The sequence below is a fragment of the Cynocephalus volans genome, chromosome 8, assembly GCF_027409185.1.
Source record: "Cynocephalus volans isolate mCynVol1 chromosome 8, mCynVol1.pri, whole genome shotgun sequence".
NCBI lineage: Eukaryota > Metazoa > Chordata > Mammalia > Dermoptera > Cynocephalidae > Cynocephalus > Cynocephalus volans.
Genome location: NC_084467.1, coordinates 15,238,415 through 15,258,902, shown reverse-complemented (window position 1 = coordinate 15,258,902; position 20,488 = coordinate 15,238,415). Strand labels below are relative to the sequence as shown.

At 47.7% G+C, this 20,488-nt stretch overlaps 1 protein-coding gene across 4 annotated transcripts in view; it reads left to right on the top strand.

Annotated features, from left to right (window-relative positions):
- Window positions 1-2,728: 2,728 nt before the first annotated feature.
- TMCO4 (transmembrane and coiled-coil domains 4) overlaps window positions 2,729-20,488 on the top strand; it is a 100,132-nt gene continuing 82,372 nt past the window's right edge. For 3 of the 4 annotated variants that reach the window (XM_063105139.1, XM_063105137.1, XM_063105140.1), the window contains exons 1-3: window positions 3,370-3,448; window positions 12,126-12,224; window positions 16,848-17,003. In XM_063105139.1, coding sequence (XP_062961209.1) covers window positions 16,855-17,003 — 149 coding nt within the window. In that variant the 5' untranslated portion in view covers window positions 3,370-3,448; window positions 12,126-12,224; window positions 16,848-16,854. Of the gene's footprint in view, window positions 2,791-3,369; window positions 3,449-12,125; window positions 12,225-16,847; window positions 17,004-20,488 lie in introns of those variants that run through there. The other variant, XM_063105138.1, reaches the window with a different exon arrangement.

Sequence of the window (20,488 nt, the reverse complement as noted above, 5' to 3'; positions counted from 1 at the left end):
TAAACATTCCTTTCGGGGAGAGTTGATAAGACATCTTATTAGAAGTATCTTTACAGAGAATATTAGCAGCTAATTTTTATCATGTATCCTGGGTGCCAATCACTGTTCAAAGCACTTTAACTATACATACTCACTTAATCCTCACAACAACTCTTGAAGGTTGTGGGAGCTATAATTATCCTGATTTTACAGATGAGGCAACTAAATTCTTAAATGGCCAATACCAAACCTAAAAAAAATATCTCGAAGGCATACACCAAAAGGGGCGAACATATTTTCTCCACCTTTCCTACCTGTAGCCTTGATTGTGGGATTAGGGCCTATGTGCAGTGGGGTGACTGGGATGATGGTGGGTGGTGGGCAACAGCTCCAACCGGCCCAATATCTGGAGGCAAGTGTGTTCAACACAGGGTCTCTAACCCAATCAGAGACAGGACAAAGCCACTGCGCACAGCAGCGCCTGGTCCCACAAAGCCAACCTGGTTGGAAGGGGCAGGCAGACATTATGTGAAGAAGAGGCTGGAAATTTTCTGTGGTCATCCACTTCAATATGGTCATTATTCCATCTTGACAAGGCCCACATGCTCAGATATAACACCTTATGCCTCCGAAGCCTGCACTATAGACCCATTAGTAACCTTATAGGTGTGTAGCGCTGCTCTTCTCGGCTGCTAATTGGCCAGTGGGGAGATGGGGAGATGGGGAGACAGAGGCTAGCGCATTCCACAAGGTGCATGAGTCACAGGCTCTGGGCAGGAACGCAGGCCTCTGATTCCTGTCCAGTACCTTTTCTACCATAGTACTAGGCTGTCTTCAGCCAGAGAAATAGCAATCGCCTTTGAGGTCTCAATGATTCATGTTGCTGCTCTGACACTCATTAGCTCTGTGGCTTCTGCACTGCCCTGACCTAAACCTCAGTTTTCTCCTCTGCAGAATGGGAGTGATGAGAATTCATAGCGTTGCTAGGTAACAAGAGGAACAAGATCCATTCATTCATTCATTAAGTGATTCTGAGCACCTACAGAGTGCTAGACACAATCCCTGGTGCTGAGCACACACAGGAGAGGACAAGGTAGCCAAGACCCCCACTCATCATATACTTCATGGTTGGAAAGATTTCAATGGTCTCTTCTCTGCCAGCCCTCCTTTCGCCAGGCTGAAAGGCAATCTTTGATTCCACCCTCTGGAGTGTACTCTCTGAGGGAGGGACACATCTTGTTCCCTGCTGTATTTCCAGGGCCTAAACAGTGCACACACTGGCATACAGTAGGTGCTTGATAAATATTTGGTGAATGAATAAATGGATGCCCCCAAAGCTTAAAGGGGTTTCATATTTGCTGCAGTGAAATGAACACTGAGTTAGGAAAAAGGGAACTAATGTATTGACTCCTACTTTAGGTTAGGTAGTCTCCAGATCAAGACCCGGGTTCTAGTCCAGCTCTACGCCTAACTCCCTGTGTGACCTCCGGGCAGGGCAGAGAAGGGACACTGTGCAGGCCAACTCTGTGCCAAACACAGGGGCAGGCTCTGGAGTCAGGTACTCAGGTTCTTACCCTCTTCTTCCTAGCGGGTGGTCTTGGGGAAATCGCTTCTCTCTGAGCCTCAGTTTACCGAACTGTAAAATCCACTCAAAAGTTAGTTGCAGTGATCCTTCCTTCCAATAACTACAGACAGCAGGGTGAAGACATGGCACGCCTGTAAGAGGAGGGGCCTGGGCTTTTCTCCAGAGTCGACTGTAAGCGCCCAGGGCTGTAGTGGCAGGGAGAGGGGGTGAGGGGCGCCTGGACGCGCAAGGGGAGGCATAGTGACCTTGGCCAAGACCCTTTCCTCTCCGGCCCAAACCAGCGTCCTCACTTATCGAGGACGCGGCGGGGGGACCTCTACAGGCTCAGAGCTTTTCTCTCCTGGGGCTTTTAAATTCTAGTGGGGGAGGCAGACCATAAACTGCCAAACAGGAAAATGAACAAAATAATTTCGTAGAGGGATAATGCCGTGATTAATTTAAATTTTAATGCCGTGATTAAAATACAACAGGACTGGACGCCTAATGTGTGATTTCATAGCCCTTAGAACAGTATCTGGCACATAGTAGGTGCTCAGTAAATTTTTCAATGACTGAATGTGCTGGGCGATCAGAGAAGATTCACAGATGCCATCCCAAATAGAAACCAGAATGGAAAGCCGGAAAGAGAAACGAGAAAAGGTAGGTCTGGGGACAGAAAGTCCCAGGCTCGGAGCCTCCAGTGCCCCGGCGCTGAGACTGGACTACACAGCGTCAGAGAAACCGAAAGAATCGAGGCGATCACGGGTGTGTCAATGCTCTGTCAGTTTCAAGGTGGTGCGTGCCCGTGCGGGGAGGCTGTTTAACTTCACATAACCTGATTTCGAAGATTCCCACCCAAGTCGCCTTTGGGGCCCTGCGCTCTCGGGCCCTCGGGCCCGGCTCTTGGCGAGCAGCCTCTGCAGAGTCCCACCCTGGAGGGCCCGTCCCCGCGCCTCGCTGCTTCCGGGAGGGCGCACGTGCCTCCTGATGCCAGCCCCTCTGTCGCGGTGGGCGGCGGCGGTGGCACGAGCCGCGCTCCCGACGCGGGGCCGCACGGCCGGCAGCCACCAGGCGCGCTCCAGGCGGGAGGCGCAGGCGGCGGGACCGGCCGGAGCAGGCGCGGGGCGGCCGGGCCGGAGCGAGGCCGCGGGCGGGAGGGGAGGGCGGGGCGGGGCGGGAGGGAAGGGGAGGGCGGGGCGGGCGGGAGGAGCCACCGCCGCCTGCGCCACCGCCGCCGCCGCCTCCAGGTAAGGGGGCAGGGGAGCCGCCAGATCGCGGTAGCGCTCACCCCGCCGGGCCACTCCCCGCCGCCGGCCCCACGCGGGGACTTCCCGGAGCTAGTCCGGCCCCGCGGGCCCTTTGCCCTCCACGCGTGCGGGGCACCGGACCCACCAGGAAGTGCCCGCGCGCTGCCCCGGCGCTGGCTGTTCTGGGTCAAGCCTGCCCGGTGGTGGGTGGTTTCTTTTCAGAGCCGGAAGTGCTGTTGGAAACTATGGAGGGCGGCAAATAGGGAAACTGAGGCCGAGCGGAGCACCCAGGCTTCTCCCGCCTCCCAGCTCGGGGCTCTGAGCCTGTAGAGGTCCCCCCGCCGCGTCCTCGATAAGTGAGGACGCTGGTCTGGGCCGGAGAGGAAAGGGTCTTGGCCAAGGTCACTGTGCCTCCCCTTGTGCGTCAAGGCGCCCCTCACCCCCTCTACCTGCCCCTACAGCCCTGGGCGCTTACAGTCGACTCTGGAGAAAAGCCCAGGCCCCTCCTCTTACAGGCGGGCCATGTCTTCCCCCTGCTGTCTGTAGTTATTGGAAGGAAGGATTACTGCAACTAACTTTTGAGTGGATTTTACAGTTCGGTAAACTGAGGCTCAGAGAGAAGCGATTTCCCCAAGACCACACCGCTAGGAAGAAGAGGGTAAGAACCTGAGTACCCGACTCCAGAGCCTGCCCCTGTGTTTGGCACAGAGTTGGCCTGCACAATGTCCCTTCTCTGCCCTGCCCAGAGGTCACACAGGGAGTTAGGCGTAGAGCTGGACTAGAACCCGGGTCTTGATCTGGAGACTGCCTAACCTAAAGTAGGAGTCAACACATTAGTTCTCTTTTTCCTAACTCAGTGTTCATTTCACTACAGCAAATATGAAACCCCTTTAAGCTTTGGGGGCATCCATTCATTCATTCACCAAATATTTATCCAGCACCTACTGTATGCCAGTGTGTGCACTGTTTAGGCCCTGGAAATACAGCAGGGAACAAGATGTGTCCCTTTCTCAGAGAATACACTTCAGAGGGTGGAATCAAAGATTGCCTTTCAGCCTGGCGAAAGGAGGGCTGGCAGAGAAGAGACCATTGAAATCTTTCCAACCAGGTATATAACGAGGGCAGAAGGAGATGGGACCTTAGGGTGTGGTGTCAGAACAGCCTGAAGCCCTCTGAGCTATCAGCCCTCATGGGCCTCATTCAAGATCTTTCTGCCAGCCTGAGTTTTCCCACCCAGGATTTGGGGGGCAGGGGTAGGTGGCTAGAATGTTTCAAAGGAAGCCCTGCACTAACCTCAGAGCCTGGAGAGCAGGGCTGGAAACCTGGCACTGCTACTTCCTAGCTGTGTGACCTAGGGTATGTCACTCCACCTCTCTGGGCCTCTGTTTCCTTATACAGCAGGTATCATAATACCTCCTAGCATTGATGAAACTGTCAAAGTGCTTCATAAATGGTAAGGCACAATCCAAAGTGTGGCCTCTATCAGAGGCTTTGCCAAATCAGAAGGTAGGAAGGGCATGTTTATTTAGAGCTTATTTTGATTATTATTTATCTCATGACTGTTGATAACCTAGTATCACTACCAATAAAGACATGTAAGAGGTAGATGGGGGTGAGGAGGCTGAGGCTCCCTGCCCTGGTCCAGAAGTGGAATGCTCGTGTCACAGCATTTCACTTTTTACAACCCCTGCAGCCTCACATGCAGCATCATACAGAGGCAGGCTCACGTGCTAGCTTTAACTGAAGAGTCGGGCAAGTTACGTGACCTCTCTGTGCCTCAATTTTCTCATTTGTAAAATACCTGTCTCTAAGGTTGTCCTGAGGATTAAAGGAGCTGAAGCCACAAAGGGTCTTGTGCAGTGTCTGGCACTGTGGGAGCCTTTTTAGTTTTTAGGCCAATGTCCAAATAGTGGTCATACAGGCACAGTTGACTGATTAAGTTAGCTCAGTGCATAGCTCAGCGTGTAGCTCTCACAAGGGGTCCAGGCTGGAGAATGTCTCAGAAGGCTCAAACCATCCTTCCCTATACTGATGCCACTGGGCTATGAAGGCTGAACTGGCCACCCTGGCTGGCCAGTGAGGGACTGGAGAAATACCACCAGGTGGTTTATCATTGTGTCCTGTTAGGACATGCATGTTTTGTAAACACTGCTGTACATTATATATAGGACTGTTGATGAGGAGCAGGGCCTTGCTTCCTTGAATGTGTGAGCAGGCAGAAGGGGGCTTGAGGGGAATGCAATCCACTTGCCACTTTGCTGTCCTGCACTCGGCAGCCAGCCCCATCCGATTGTGCCACCTCTGCTTAAAACCCTGCTGTGGCTTCCCGTTTTCTTAGAGAAAGAGCAGAAACCTTTAATATGGACTAGAAGGCCCTGCACCTACACCTGGTCTGTACCTCCGGCAGCATTTTGGAGCACTTTATCAATAGCCCTCTGGGCCCCAGGCATGCTGCCCTCCCTCCTCGGGGCCTTTGCACATGCTCTGCTAGGCCACTCCTCCTCCCTGGCTTCCTTTTCTCTGGTTAACACCTCCTCATTCTGATTGTAGCCCTACCCAGACTTGCATTCCAAATGCCCCAAGCTACAAGATGTCCCCAAGAATGTCAGCAGTTAATCACAGGTGGAATTATACGCTCATCACTGGGATTAATTTCTGCCTCTACCCTATATACCACTCCAACTGTAACCCCCATGACTGGGTCTGAATTTGCTCAGTAGGTGCTTACTAATGAAATCTGTCTTCAGGGAGGACCTCTCAAGCAAATTGGGGACCTCGCTTTATATGAAATTGTATTGTCCTTTATCACAAAAGTATGCTGAGGTCATTTCTCAGTTGTGGGAGAGACATTCATTCATTCATTCACTCATTCATTCAATTAGCACATAGAGGGATTAAGCACCTCCTCTGCTGGGTGCTGCTCTAGGATACATCAGAGAACATGACACAAAGGCCACTGCCCTCATGGAGCTTTCTCTAGTGAGAAATAAACAAATAAACCTGTAATGCTTTGTCAGGTGATGGTTAATTTAGTAAAGAAAAATCACGCAGGGTTGGGTGGGAAGCTGGAAATGGGGGGGGGGGGAGGCGGGGCTGGCTGTTTTGGACCTGAATGAACAGCCAAAGTACTGATGCCCTGACTCTTCTGGTCAGGGAGAAAGGCATATAGCAACCAGCTGTTATGGCTGAGAAGAGATGGGGGGGGCCCCAGATGAAGCCTTGCGTATCAGAGGTGGAGGCCCCACAGCTAGACAAATCCAGGAAGGCATGTGGCAGCCCCCAAGCCCCCTTAGGTTTGAAGTCACTCAGGCCCTGGGGAAGCATCCTAAGACTGCCACATGCCAGTTGTGTGACCTCCACGTCTGTGAGCCTCAGTTTCCTCATCTGTACAATGGGGACGGTTATCTCTCATAAAGTTATTGTAAGGCTAAAATGGAATCATGAGAGCAAGCCTGCAGAAATCTTAGCTGATTTTATTATTAAACTGTGCTTTTGAAAAAGAGCACCACTTGGACATGGGGACCAGACTCAGAACAGCATGGGCTGAGGCCCGAGGTGGGAATCTCAGCATGGGCTGGAGGCAATGGAGTTCACCTTCAAGGAAAACGAAGTAGGAAAGTCTGGTTAGGCCCATCCCAGGGGATTGAGGGCTGGCTGAGAAGAGGGGTATTACCCTGTGGACAGAGGGGAGCTAGTGAGATTTATCAGATTTGGTGGTTTTCAAATTGTGCTTGAAATCTTTTTGACCACCTCAGGGTGTGAACAAGACCAAAGAGAAGCAAAGAATCATCTTAGTTAAGGTGGCTGGTCTGTGGGCTGTGACCCAGCCACATGTTTAAGTACCACATTACTCGTCCAGTGACCTTGACCTTAATATCTCAGGGCCTCTCCATCCCCATCTGTAAAATGGAGATAATGGCACCTGCCTTGTGGGATTGTTGGGAGGTGACGAGATGATATCTAGAAAGGGCTGGCACGTGGTTAATATTTACTAAGCATTTACTGTTACAATGTTTTTAATTTTTTAACTTCTTATTTGTGATAAAATATACATACCAGAAAATTTACCATCTTAACAATTTTAAGTGTATAATTCAGTAATGTTAAGGATATTCACATCATTGTGCAACAAATCTCAAGAACTTTTCGGTTTGCAAACCTGAAACTCCATAGCATTCAGCAGCAGCTCCTACTCTCTGTCTCTGTGAATTTGACTACTCCTGATACCTCATATAAGGGGAATAATACAGTATTTGTCTTTTTGTGACTGGCTTATTCCATCATGTCTTCAAGGATCATTCATGTTATGTGTCAGAATGTCCTTCTTTTTTGAAGGCTGACTAATGTTCCACTGTGTGTCTGTACCACATTGTGTTTATCCATTCCTCCGTCTATGGGCATTTAGGTTGCTTCCACCTTTGGCTATTGCAAATAATGCTGCGGTGAACATGAGTGTGCAAATATCTTTTTGAGACCCTGCTTTATCGCTTCTCGGCCTTTTGGCTAAGATCAAGTGTTGAGACCCTGCTTTCAATTCTTTTGGATATATGCCCAGAAGCAGTATTGCAGGATCCTTTACTGTTCTAATTTGAAGATGGGGTGTTGAGGGCTCCCCACTGTATCTCCTCTTGCCCACCAGGGTAAGAGAAGTCCCTGGGGCCCTGGGGCACAGTTTGAAAACCCATGCGTCAAATGAACCGCTGCAGACTTTGTCATGTTCCCCCTTCCTTCCCAGGCAAATTTGCCTCTTGAATTATTTTTTAATTATCCCAAGTGGAAACCAGGATTCATTCAACAAATGTTTGTAAATGTCTACTATGCTTATATGTGGACAGAGAGAGAGAGATGATAAGTAATAAATGCAAACAAGAAAATGCTATAGTATGTTGGACAGTGGCAGGTTCTATGGACAGAGCCAAGCAGCCGGGTAAAAGGGGCTGGGATGGGAGGCTGGGATGGGGGGGTTTCACTGAGGTTTGTGATTTGAGCAAACACGGGAAGGAGGTGAGGGAGTCGGCCATGCAGTGACCTGGGGGAAGAGCATTCCTGGCAGAGGGAACAGCCATGAGTTGGGAGTGTGCCTGGTGGGTCAAGGAGCAGCGGGGAGCAGCAACAGTGAGGGGGAGGGAAGGGAAGGAGGGCAGAGGGGCCACGGGGGCCAGATTGACTGTGGGTGAGAAGGGAGTCATCGGAGGGTTTGGAGCAGAGGAGAGACGTGATCTGAGTTCCGTTTGAGATGGAACTGTCTGGATGCTGGATGGTGAATTGCTAGGGGTGAGGGCAGGAAGAAGCAAGAGACTGGTGAGGAGGCTCCTGCCATGAGCCATGTGAGACACGATGGTGAGTTGTACCAGGGTGCTAGCAGGGAAGTAATGGCTGGCCACGACATCCTGCATCCTCTAGGCTGCTGAAATGAGGGTGGGACAGGAACTTTCCTTCCATGCCAACATCTCTTTTTTCTACTAGTCTATAATGTGAATGTCCAAAAATCCTCTGGGTTCTATGTTGGAACCGTTGCCACGGAGACCTCCTGAGAAGCCTCATTACCTCTGGCTTCCAATTTGACTTCCAGAGAGAGGAAGAATGGAGAGTAGAAAGGAGAATGGAAGAATAGAGATAGAATGAATGGATTTCCCTCTTAAAATGCTGGAGGGAAGAGGGGATAGACTGGGTCTGCCTAGAATCCTCCCTTCTAGGAGCATCTCAAGAGTGTCTTGTTTGGGGGGTCTGTGTGTATGTGTGTGTGCATTTTACCTTTTTACCTTTCAGCTGCAATCTTTACAGTTTCTGGCCAAAGGATAGTGCTGTAGCTCTATGTGTTGTAAAGGATTTCTTCAGCCAAATGCTTTGCCTTCTCCTTGGCTCCAGAACAGTTAGTCTTCAGTCTTCCCCTGACACTGTAGCAGTCCCTCTATTAATCCTTATGTTATTGCACTGCAGAATTATTTAAAAATTCAACTGTGACCAGAAAAGAGAGGAAGAGAACTATCCCTCACCCCACCCCCCAACACACACACAAACACATTCATATCAACTTTGGCCTTGACTTTCACTGACTGCTGCAATGGGACAAAAGGCCACAGCTGTCTGGCATGTAAATAAAAACAAGAAGTTCATTCTTGCATGTGATCATCTAAAGGCCCAGGTCATGCAGTTTTAAGGACAATTTAAAGGAATTTCAAGGATGACATTGACCATATTCAATTTTCTCCTCGGTGCTGACTGTAGAATTTTTCATCTCCTTAAGAAGAAATCTCTCTGTACCATTTATGGTACTAGTCAACAAATATTCATTGAGTACCCACTGTGGGTGCTTATGGAACTGAGGACAGATATTTGTGGAATGACTCACTATTCTAACTTCTGACAAAAATGACTCAGTCAGCATTTTGTTTGGTGCTGAATAATGTGACTGGCTAGACAAAAGTCATAATTGTAGAGCACCAGAATGAGGTCTCATTCCAGAATAAGCCCTATCCATCCCGGGTCTGGGCTTTGCCATCTAGCTATGGGCATGGGTTTGCCCTGGTTGTTCTCACTCTGCATATGTTGTTTCCTGAGAGTTTGTGCTCTTCTAAGTCTTTCTTGGACTTCCTTGCTGTTGTCACAGTGCTCCTCCCCCCATCTGAGACTCCTGAGCCCCAGGGTGCTGCTGGACCAGCCCTGTGCACATTAGATGACCCCAGAGTACAGAGGTAGTGCTGGCCCTGACCAGCAGGGTCTTTTTCTCACTGCAAGAATCCAGCACTCTCTCTTGGAATCAGCTGAGCTTCTCAGACACACTCGAGACTCTCAGTTTAACTTCAGATCAAGGGGTGGAGGTACCCGAGAACTAGTATACACAGTTCAGGTGGTACATCCCCACCCCATAGCTGTCACCACACTTGCTCAGCTAGAATAGTCTAGGGGCCCAGCACATCCAACTAGACAATTCATAGAGTTGAAACATGTACCCCTCCATCCCACCATCACAGGTAGCTGAGAACTAACTCTGTGTGTTGCACCAACCCTTGTCCATTTTGTTACTAACAAGACCTGTTCGTCAAATGAATGGGACTTAACTATAACTCTCAGCCCCCCTGGCTTGTCTGGGCCACATGGGGCCAGGGCTTTCTTAGATGAAACACTCACCTTCTAAGGCTCAAGAGGCAGAATTGTTGTTTTCAATTAAAGTTACTTTTTTCCATTATAAAAGTACCAATAAGCTCATAACAGAAAATACTAAAAATACTGAAAAATAGAACGCAAACCAGTCACCTCTAATCCTTCATCCCCACCACCAAGAGCCAATGATCATGAACATTTTGATGTCATTCCTTCTGATCTTTTTGCTATGTGAAACATTTCTTAAAAACTGGAATCATATTGTGTATCCAGTGGTATGCTGGAAAACCACCTCACTAGAAAAAAAAATCCCTGATTTATAGCATTTGCCAATTCCTGTGGTGTAAATACTCCCACTGTGCCAATTTCAGGTTACCAGCATCACTGGACGCAGAGTTGGGAGGAGAGGCACAGAATTGGTTCTCACCAGCCAGTATGAGCTGGCTTCAGCACACCATGTTGTAATTTTAAATTATATCTATTTTCTTCTCATTTTAAAATCAATACTTACTCATTATTGAGGATTCACAAAACAAACATATAAAGAAAAAAATTAAAATCATCCAGAATCCAACCCCCTTCCTTTAGAGTCAGCCACTGTCAGCATCCTGGTGCATGTCCAACAGTCCCCTCTCTATGGATAGAGACATATACAAAACAATGTTCTAGAGAGTTCAAAAGCAATACATATTTATGGCAGAAAATTTAGGAAATACAGGAAGGTCTCTGATATCTCCTATTTCAGAGATCATTTTGGAAGATGTTTTTCCAGTCACTTTTCTTATCTGTACCTTTTTGATATGATTGGACTCATAATTTGAATATCCTAGTCTTTAGACACAATACAGGCACATTCTCATGCCCCAGAGGAAGGTGACGTCCAGGGTGCAGTGGGGGGAATCCCTTTTCTCACCCATCATAAGGGTCAGAGAAAAGCATGAGTTTATTTAATCAAAGTTTTATGTGACACAGGAGCCTTCCGAATAAAGACCCAAAGATACAGGGGAAAACTATTCATTTTTATGCTTAGTTTCGATGAAGGGTAGACAGCAGTGTAGAAATATAACTGGACAAAAAGGGTCTGATCTAATGCTAACAGACTGAAAAGAGAAACCCAGCAAAGCCTGTTCAGATTCTTCTTGGCCTCTCTGCTGTAGCATTTCTTCCGCCCTGGCATGAGGCAGGACCCCTCTGGAATGAGGGTCTTAGGACCTGCTGTTGGTTGGACAGGGTAGGTCAGAGAATTTCTTTATGGCCAGCTCCTAGACAGAAAGGTGGGGGGCATTGAAAGTAACACTTCTAGTTTTTATGGCTGGCTTTGGGGAAATGGGGCTTCTAGTTTCTGTGACCCACCTGGAGGAAGAGGAACTCTGGTTTCTGTGACTCACTTTGGGAGAGAATATGAGGCGGGAGACAGATGAGCAGAAGGTCAGAGGGACCTTGATTCTGAGGCTGCCCCTGAGGCCATCCAGTGTCCTTTAATTCAAAGTATTCAGCATGCCAAAGCGCCATACTCTGGTGTAACATTTTCTGAGCCCCAACAAGGGGAAGGACATCATCACTGATAACTTATTAAAAGCCCCACTGAGAGTTTAAGAGGCAAAAAATAACATTCCTGCTCCCTGGTATTGAAAATGGCCATAAGGATGAAGCTCAAATTATTTGATGTTTTGGGGGCTGGTTTGGGGCTGTGGGACATCCCTGGGTAGTTCCAGAAGCTTGGCCCCTGTTCGTGTCCCTTTCTCGTGTGATGCATCATTGGAGTGTGAGAGCAGGAGTGCCCTTAGGGAGAGAAAGAGCCAGGAAAATCCAGCTCTTGCTTAAGCCTAAAAACTAGTTCATTCATTCATTCATATAACCGGTGTTTTCTGAGCCCCCACTCCTGGTTGGGCACCGGGATACAGATGTGAAGGAGATACGGTGCCTGCCCTCTGGTGTGCCTCCCGGGCAAATCTCGGAGCTGGATGCAGTAAGGACAGCTCAGGTACAAAATGTTAGAACAGGGACATTAAGTGAGATGATCCATGTAGGGCTGTGCCTGGCACATGGTGAGTGCTCAGTACGTGGTAGCTGCCTGCTGCCCTGCTCAGACAGGCGTCCCAGGGAGGGGAGTGAAGGAAAGCACATCTCAGGAGCCTGGGCTAACCAGCGGCTCCCTCTCTCCCATGGGTGTCCTCCAGCTCCCAGGCCCTGTGGACCCACAGGCTGGTTTTTCTGGTTTGCTCCCCCAGGGCAATTTGCATATTTCTCTGAAGAACCATCAAGAAGCTGAACAGCCCGTCATTGGACTTAGAGAGAGGGGAGGCCCACGGCTGTTTCTCGAAATCTGGGTAAGTATTATTTAAGGTTTCTCTTTCTTCAGAACCCTCATCATTATTTAAAATATCTTATTTCCAAGATTACCTATTTGTCCGTGTCCCTCACTGGAATGTAATCTCTCTGATGGGGGGGTCTTTGTCTGTCTTAGTCATCGATGTAGAAGGTGCAATACCTGTTTATTAAATTAGTTAACTAGTTAAGAGATTTTTTTTACACTTTACTTAGACCTTGAGAAAAGGTCTTTAAAATTCTACAGAGATAATCCCACTGCTTTATATTTTTTTAATTTTTTATTGTAAAATAATTACAGACTCACAGAAGTTGCAAATATAGTACCGAGAGGTCCTATGTACCACCCCTGCTCAGCTCCCCACATGGCCATGGCCCTTACAATTAAGTCTAAACCCCTTACCTGGCTGGCAGGTTAGCTTAGCTGGTTACAGCGCAGCTTTGTAATACCAAGGTCATGGTATTACAGATCCCCAAACAGGCCAGCCACCAAAAAAAATACATAAACTCCTTACCCAGACAACTTGGCTGTGCATAGTGGTGACCTTGGCAGCTTCTACTCCAACGTCATTTCTCCCCCACCCCTCCAGGCCTACTCATTGTCCAGGCCCTGGCTACACTGAGCATCTTTTGGGTTCTTCAGAAGCATCATCTCTCTTCTACCTCTGGGTCTTGCCATGTACTGTCCCCTCGGCCCAGAACATGCCCTTCCTACCCACCCCACCCCTGTCTGGCTCACTCCTATTTATTCTTCAGGTCTCAGCTTAACTGTCACCTCCAGGAAGGCAGACTGGGTTCAGGGTCCCCTCTTTGTATCCAACTGTCTCTTGTGTTTCCCCCTTTGTGACATTTGTCCCACTGGTTTTTCATCATCTAATTCACTTGTCTGTCTCTACCACCGGACTGTTTCCTCTGCTGGAATACCCTCTCCCATCCATCGAGGGACTGTCTCCCTGACTTCCTTTGGGCTCTGCCAGAATGACACCTTTCCTCCAGAATGACACCTTTAGTCCACACACAGTAGTTACCCCCTCCTACCCCCTCACTTCATATCCCCCTCACCCCGCCTAATTGTTCTTCCTGATGACTACTTCCTGACCGAATGTTTGCTTATTTATTTAGTGGGCTGTTGAGGGCATGGATCCTGCAGCCAGACCTCCTGAGTGTGAGTCTTGGTTCCACCACTTATTAGCTCTGTGACCCTGACCAACTTCCTTAGGTTATTTTATCATTATGCACTGTATTATTGCCTGTCTCCCCCCCAGAATGTAAGCCCCTTGAGAGCAGAGAATTTGTCACTTTTGTCCCCGATCTGCTCCAAGGCCCAGAACAGGGCATCCTACATCATACACCTTTCTTCATTCATCCAGCAAGTATTTGTTGAAGGCCTATAGCAATCCAGAGGTACAGCCTGAAAAAACAAGAAGCAGCTTACATTCTATTTGTAAGGTAAACCAATCAATTCAAAATATTATTTTAGATAGGAACAAGTAGTATTAAAATACTACTTATTTTAATACCGGGATAGCAGGGCAGAGGTACTCTTGCCTGGGTGGTAGGGAAGGTCTCTCAGAGGAGGTGACATTCAGGCTGAGGCCAGAATGAAGTGAAGGTCAGGGGAAGGGTGTTCCAGGCAAAGACCAGGATGGGGGAAGGACTAACTTGCATATTTAACAGCAGAGAGACAGCCAGTGTGGCTGTGGTATAGTAAATAAGGCGGGCGTGGGGGCACTAGATGGAGTTCACAGGCAGCAGGGACCAGATCGTACAGGCCTTTGTAGACCATCATACAGGAATTGGGATTTATCCTGCTGTGATGCAAAGCCTTTGGAGGCTTTTCAACAGGGGAGTGGCATGATTGGTACATGTGACAAAAAGCCCACTTGGGCTACTGTATACAGAATGCAGTGTAGGGGATCAAGAGTGTATTGCGTTGAATGAATGAGTGAATTTGGCCCGAGCTGAGCTTTTTGTGCCTAAAGTACATCCCCACTTCCCTGCAGTTAGAAGCCTGTTTATTCTTGAGCTAAGACCTGATGTGAGGCTCCCCAGTTACCACCCCAATAAAATAGCATCTTGGGCTCCTCTGGGTAATGAGGTGCAATTAGCGCAGCCTCCAAATGGCAGGTAGAGTTGGTTAAATGTAGTGGAAATCATTAAGACGGCTGACATCATGGCTGGGTGCTGCCCTCTGTTCCTGGTTTGTGCCGTCACTGTTTGTCCACCACCATGGTCTGGGCTGATCCTCTGAGCCAGGAAAATCCACTGAGAATCTCAAACTTGGATTCCTGGAGCAACCATTGAGGCCGGTCTTGCTGGGTGACTTTGGGAAAGGTCTTAACCTCTCTGGGCCTCAATTTCTCCATCTGAAATAAGGGAGAGATGTTCCCTGTGCTGGTGTCAAGGAGAGAGCTCGAGGTTTGGAGTCAAAAGTCTGCTTTGGATCTCATCACTTACTTACTGTGTAACTTTGAAAAAATAGCTTGGCCTTTCTGAGCCTGCTCCCCAGTTGTAGGAGGTAATCGTGATGATTCACGTCCTACTCAACTTTACATGATAGTTGTGAGAATGAAACAGATTGGAAGGCACTTTGCAAACCATTACATGCTGTAAAAATGCGGGTTTGTTGCTTTTAACTACCTCAGGGTTGTTTTGAAAGCAAAAGAAATATTAGTCGTGGACAGACTTTTAAATAACTCCTCTACAGAAGTAATATTTTGAGAACAGAAATTTTTATTGCTCAGCTAGATGGGATCAAACTTATAGACCAAGAATAGTCTGGAGTGTGGTTATTAGACTAGAAAGCTCTCAGCAGTATGACAAGGATTTAATACAGAGGTGTTGGCCAAGAGCTCTGGCTTTGGGCTCTCTCGGTGTGCCGTTTACTGGCTGTGTGACCTAGGCCCAGTTACTTTCCTCTGAGCCTGTGTCCTCATTTGCAACTTGGACACTATGGTCGCACCTGCCTGCAGAGTTGGCTGAGACACTCCTGTTAAAATTGCAGCCCCAGTGCCCAGCACCTGAAGACAGCTCAGTGAAATTAGGTCTTATTATTTATTGTGCCTTTTATGAGCCAGGCACTGTGCTTAGCATCTTGTTTGTTGATTTTATGCATTTATTTCCATAACAAACATTTGTATAGTATGAGCCCTGTGCCAGGCTCTGGTCTAAGCACTTTACAAATACCGATGACCCACATGGGCTACGTCATTTACTGCTAACACAGCTCTTCCATTCAGGTACTGTATGGTCTCATGTAGGTGAGGAAATCTAAGTGCAGGGAGGTTGATCTGCCCGAGTCATACCTCTTGGATGGAGGTGCTTGGATTCATGCCCATGTCTGTCTGCTCCTGAGCCTGCGTTCATGTCCTTCACTCCCTGTAGTCGAGGCTGGCACCTTCTTTGTCCCCTTACTTGTGGTCACCTCCAGGGCCCTTCCTGCTCCTTGGATGCCTGCCTTGGCTTGTCTCTCCTCTCCTCTCTCCCCACTTTCTCTTCCCTTTCCTTCTCCCCTATCTCCCCCTGGGGAGACCTCCTTTCCTTCTTCCTTCCTTTCATTGAGGTACACCACACACAAGTGCACAAATCTTACAGCTCAGTTCATTGTTAAACGTATTTACACCCATGTAACCACCACCCAGGACTAGATAGAGAACATTTCCATCCCCCCAAAGCCTCTCTTGCACCCTTTCTGAGCCAGTGCTCCCTCCCCCAGGTAACCTCTCTTCTAACTTCTTTCACCATACATTGGGTTTACCTGTCCTTCAACTTCATATAAGCAGAATTCTGCAGGATGTCGTCTCCTTGAATGGCTTTCTGCATCTCATTTTGTCTGTGAGATTCATTCATGCTGTAGTTAGCTGGAATTCATTCTTTTTCATTGCTGTGTAATGTTCCATGGTGTGAATATGACACCGTTTATCCATTCTACTGTGAGGGACATGCAGGTTGTTACTAGTTTGGGGCTATTGCGAATGAAGCTGCTATGAACTTTCATGTGCGTGTCTTTCAGTGGACGTAAGCCCTCATTTCTCAGGAATGGAATTGGGGGCGCCTAGGGAAAGTCTATGTTTAGCATTAATAGATACTGCCAAACCATTCTCCAAATGATTGTACCAACTTACACTCCCATCAGCAGCATGGAAATTTCTATGTGCTCTTTCTCCTCACCAGCACTTGGTATTGTCGGTCTTTTTAGTTCTAGCCACTCTGACAGGTGAGTGGAAGTATCTCACTGGGGTTTTAATTAACATTTTTCTGATGACTAGTGATGTTGAACACCTTGTCATATACTTGTTGGCCATTGCAATCTCTTTATGAAGAATCTATTCAAGTCTTTCACTCATGTTTTAATTTAATTTCTTTCTTTTTCTTAATGATTTGTAGAAGTCATTTATATGCTATGAGCACAAATCCTTTCTTGGTATATGTATTATAAACCTCTCCTTTTGCCCCAGTATGTATGGTGTGTGTTTTCACAGTCTTAAAGGAAATGAATAGAAGTTCTTCATTTTATTGAAGCCCAATTATTGGACTTTCTTTTATGGTTTATCATTTTTGTGTCCTGTTTTAGTAACCTTTGCCTACCCCAGGAAGCATGTCTCAACTGGAATTTTTTCCTGCAGGCCGGGAATGGCCACATGGAACAGGTTGGCCGAGCCAGCTGTGGAGGGGCAGCCGCCTCTGCCCACAGGCCGGGAGCTGACTGAGGCCAACCGCTTTGCCTATGCCGCCCTCTGTGGCATCTCCCTGTCCCAGCTATTTCCAGAACCTGAGCAAAGGTGAGTTCTTTTGTCTCACAGAGGGAAGACCATGCTGCTTCAGGGAGACTATTAATAACTGCCCAGGGACCTGCCTGGTATTATAGGACAATACCTAGTCATTGTCCTTGCCTTTAAGGAACTCACAATCGGGTAGGGATGTAAGACATCCCCTCATTCAGTTATTCACTCATTTATACCTTCACCAAGCATTTTTTTTTAGCACCTACTGTGTGCCAGGCACAATTCGAAGTACACAGAGGGTATATGTGATTAACACAAATGAGAGTGATGCCCTACCTTCCCTCAAGTAGACACAGTTGAGTAGGGGGATAAGATCTTTACTCACTCGTGAAACATGCATTTGTTGAGCAGCTACTATGTGCTCGGTGTCATGCATGGCCCTATGGAGGAAACAAAGCAGAGTAAGGACTGGCTCCTGTCCCCAAGGTGCTTACGTCTCAGCAAGGTCACCCACGTGGCTGATTGTAGGAACAGACAGACACAGAAGAGTAAGTGCCCTGATGGGTTGAAACAGGGTGTCATGGGAGCCGAAGAACAACAAGTTTAATGACAGTGTTATATTTAATGTCTGTCATTGCCGATATCTACCATGTGTGTGTTTCAATCACGTATTCGGAGTCAGAATAGCAGAATTGTCAAGAGCATGGGCTGTGGCTTAAAGGATTCAAGAGGGCAGGGTTTGGAGGCAGGAGGAGACCAGTTAGGAGGCTGAAGGGGGAACTGGGTCAGTGAGTGACGAGGGGACGAAAGGCACAGATGGGACAGACTTTTCTCAGGGAGAATGGAGTCGACTTGAGAACAGGTTGAATGTTGGGGGTGGGGCAGAGGGAGGATCTCACTATGGCTCCAAAGGTTTAGGCAGGGAGAAGACCTAGGAGGACAAAGATATTACTAGGACAGGAAGCAATGGGCTGGGGGCTGGAGATAAGTGTCTGCAGTGTTTTTGAGACACCCATCCCCTACTCTCACTCAGTAGTCTTGTGCATGCGAGTAAACTTCCCTCATGCCTTGGGTCTTAGCCATTTGGGGTTTTGGAGTTTTATTTATCTTTGTCTCTCTACTAGACTGAACACTTGAGCACATTCACCTTCTTGAGGGTCACCTCCGGGAACCCTTACCTCACCTGCCCCCCAGACAGGGGTGTTCCTCCACCTGTATGCCCAGTGACCCTTCGCAGCAACCACCACACTGCCCTGGAACTCTTCCCGTACTCACCACCCCTCCTGTTTGAGCTCCTGGAGGGCAGGAACTGCCTTGTTCATCCCTGAGTCTTCAGTGCCTTGCCCACAGCTCAGTGTAGCAGACACTCGACAAAGGTTCATGAAAAGAAGGTGCGGATAAATGCTGGCTTTATTAGCAAGGAGACATCCCGTAAGCGTTGGACTCAGATCCAGATTCAAATTCTAACTCTTACCACTTTCCAGTTGTATGTGACCTTGGCAGATTATTTAACTTCCCTAAGCATCAGTCTCTTCATCTGTAGAATGGGGCTAATAATACCCACCCTACAGGGTGCTTTCGAGAATTAAATGAGATGATGTAGGTAAGGCACACATCACAGTGCCAGGCCCATAGTAGGTGCTTCATAAATGGTAGTGGTTGCTTGCTGACTCTGTGACTTACTTCTTTGCCCCAGTGTACTCATCCGGAAAATGAAGATACTACTGGAACTTACTCCTACCAGTCAGGGTGTTTTTGACTGCAAATAACAAAATGTGATACTAAAACAGATTTAAACAACAGGAGATTTATTTTTTTTACTTAAGCAGAAATCCAAAGGTAGATAGTTCCACAGATGATTTCGTGCCTCAAAAGGCCTTTGGGTTGGCTTCTCTGCAGTTCTCTTGGCCTTTCCCTCCTGATCACAAAATAGCTGCTGCAGCTCCATCCATCACACCCTCAAAGGACAAGGCCCAAGGCAGGAGGGAGGAGACGGCAGGGAGTCTCCTCAAGTCTCTCATCAGGGAGCAGCTCTTTCCCAGAATACTCAGAAAAGTCTTCCTTTTGTGTCACTGGCCAGATCCAGTCGCATGCCCAAGCCTCAGCTGTAAGAGAGCCTAGGAAAAACTAAAGGCATTTGCCCTTTGCAACCTCCACCATGGGAGATTAGTTTTGCTGGCCTGGAAGAAATAGCCAGTATTGTCTGCAACAGCTTCAGAGAGGGTACTTGTAGGAGGGTACATGTCGATGACCCCTGCAGAGCCTGGCACAGAGCTCCTGCCAAACAAATGTTGTGTGCTCTCATTATTAATAATGAAACCCCTACCTGATAAACCAGCACATAGCCAGGGAAGAGCTCTGTGTACTTCGTTTCCATAAACAAATATTTATGAACCTGGGCTGTGTTCCAGGCACCACCCAGGAGGGCACATAGGGAAGGAAGTTATTGCCCTGTGTCCCCCCCCCACCCCCACCCCACGTCCAAGTCTTGTTCTAAGCACAGGCAGTTGTTGCCTAGCCATAAGCACCTGCCTTGGGGTGTTTCCTTCTTGAATGTTCCCGATTCATTATGCTAGTTTTTTCCTTGTGGTTGGTCTCAGTTTTTTGAGGCACAAAACATTTTTTTTTTAATCTCAGTCTTTTATTTATTTTTATTTATTTATTATTTTGGGGGGTGGCTGGCCAGTATGGGGAACCGAAACCTTGATCTTGGCATTACAAGGCTGTGTCCTAACCAACTGAGCTAACTGGCCAGACTAAAACCCCAATCTTTTTATTTTTATTTTTATTTTTTTTCACAGTGGAGCAAAGCTTTATTATAAGTGCATCAATTGCAGGAAAGTCTTCATGAAGACACAAATCCACACTTGTTCAGCATGTGAGTGTTCACACTGGAGAAAATCCTTATGATTGCAGTGATTTGGGGAAATCTTTTGGCCACAAGTACAGCCTCATCAAACATCAGTAATTCACACTTAGGCAAAGTCTTTTGAGTGCATCGAATGTGGGAAATTCTTTAGTTGTATCTCTGACTTTATTTCACACCAGAGGGTTCACACTGGCAAAAGGGCTTTTGTGTGCAGTAAATGTGGGAAAGACTTCATCAGAACCTCCTACCTTGTTTGGCACCAAAAAGTTCACACTGGGGAAAGGCCACATGAATACAGTGAATGTGGGAAAGCCTTGAGTTCCCACCTCATTTGGCACCGGAAAATTCATGGTGCGAGAAGGCTTTAGAAGTGCTTTCAACACCACAGGACTCACCAATCAGTTGTTGAACCTCGTATACCTGAACCTTCACTCAAGGGAGGTAACTTATAAGTGCCAGGTGTGTGGGAAGCTTTCAGGAGCTATGTTGCACGCTCTGACCTGCTCAGGTTCCTTTTTAGAGTTACGTCACCGTCAGTACCTATAGCTGAAACATCTACCAGCTTAGTCACCCCAACATCCTCAGGGAAGGCAAAACTTTGTACTTTCTCTCCAATTTCTGGAAGGACTCATGAGAAACCTGAGTTCAGTGGGGGTCCTCCTTTCCTCCTCTC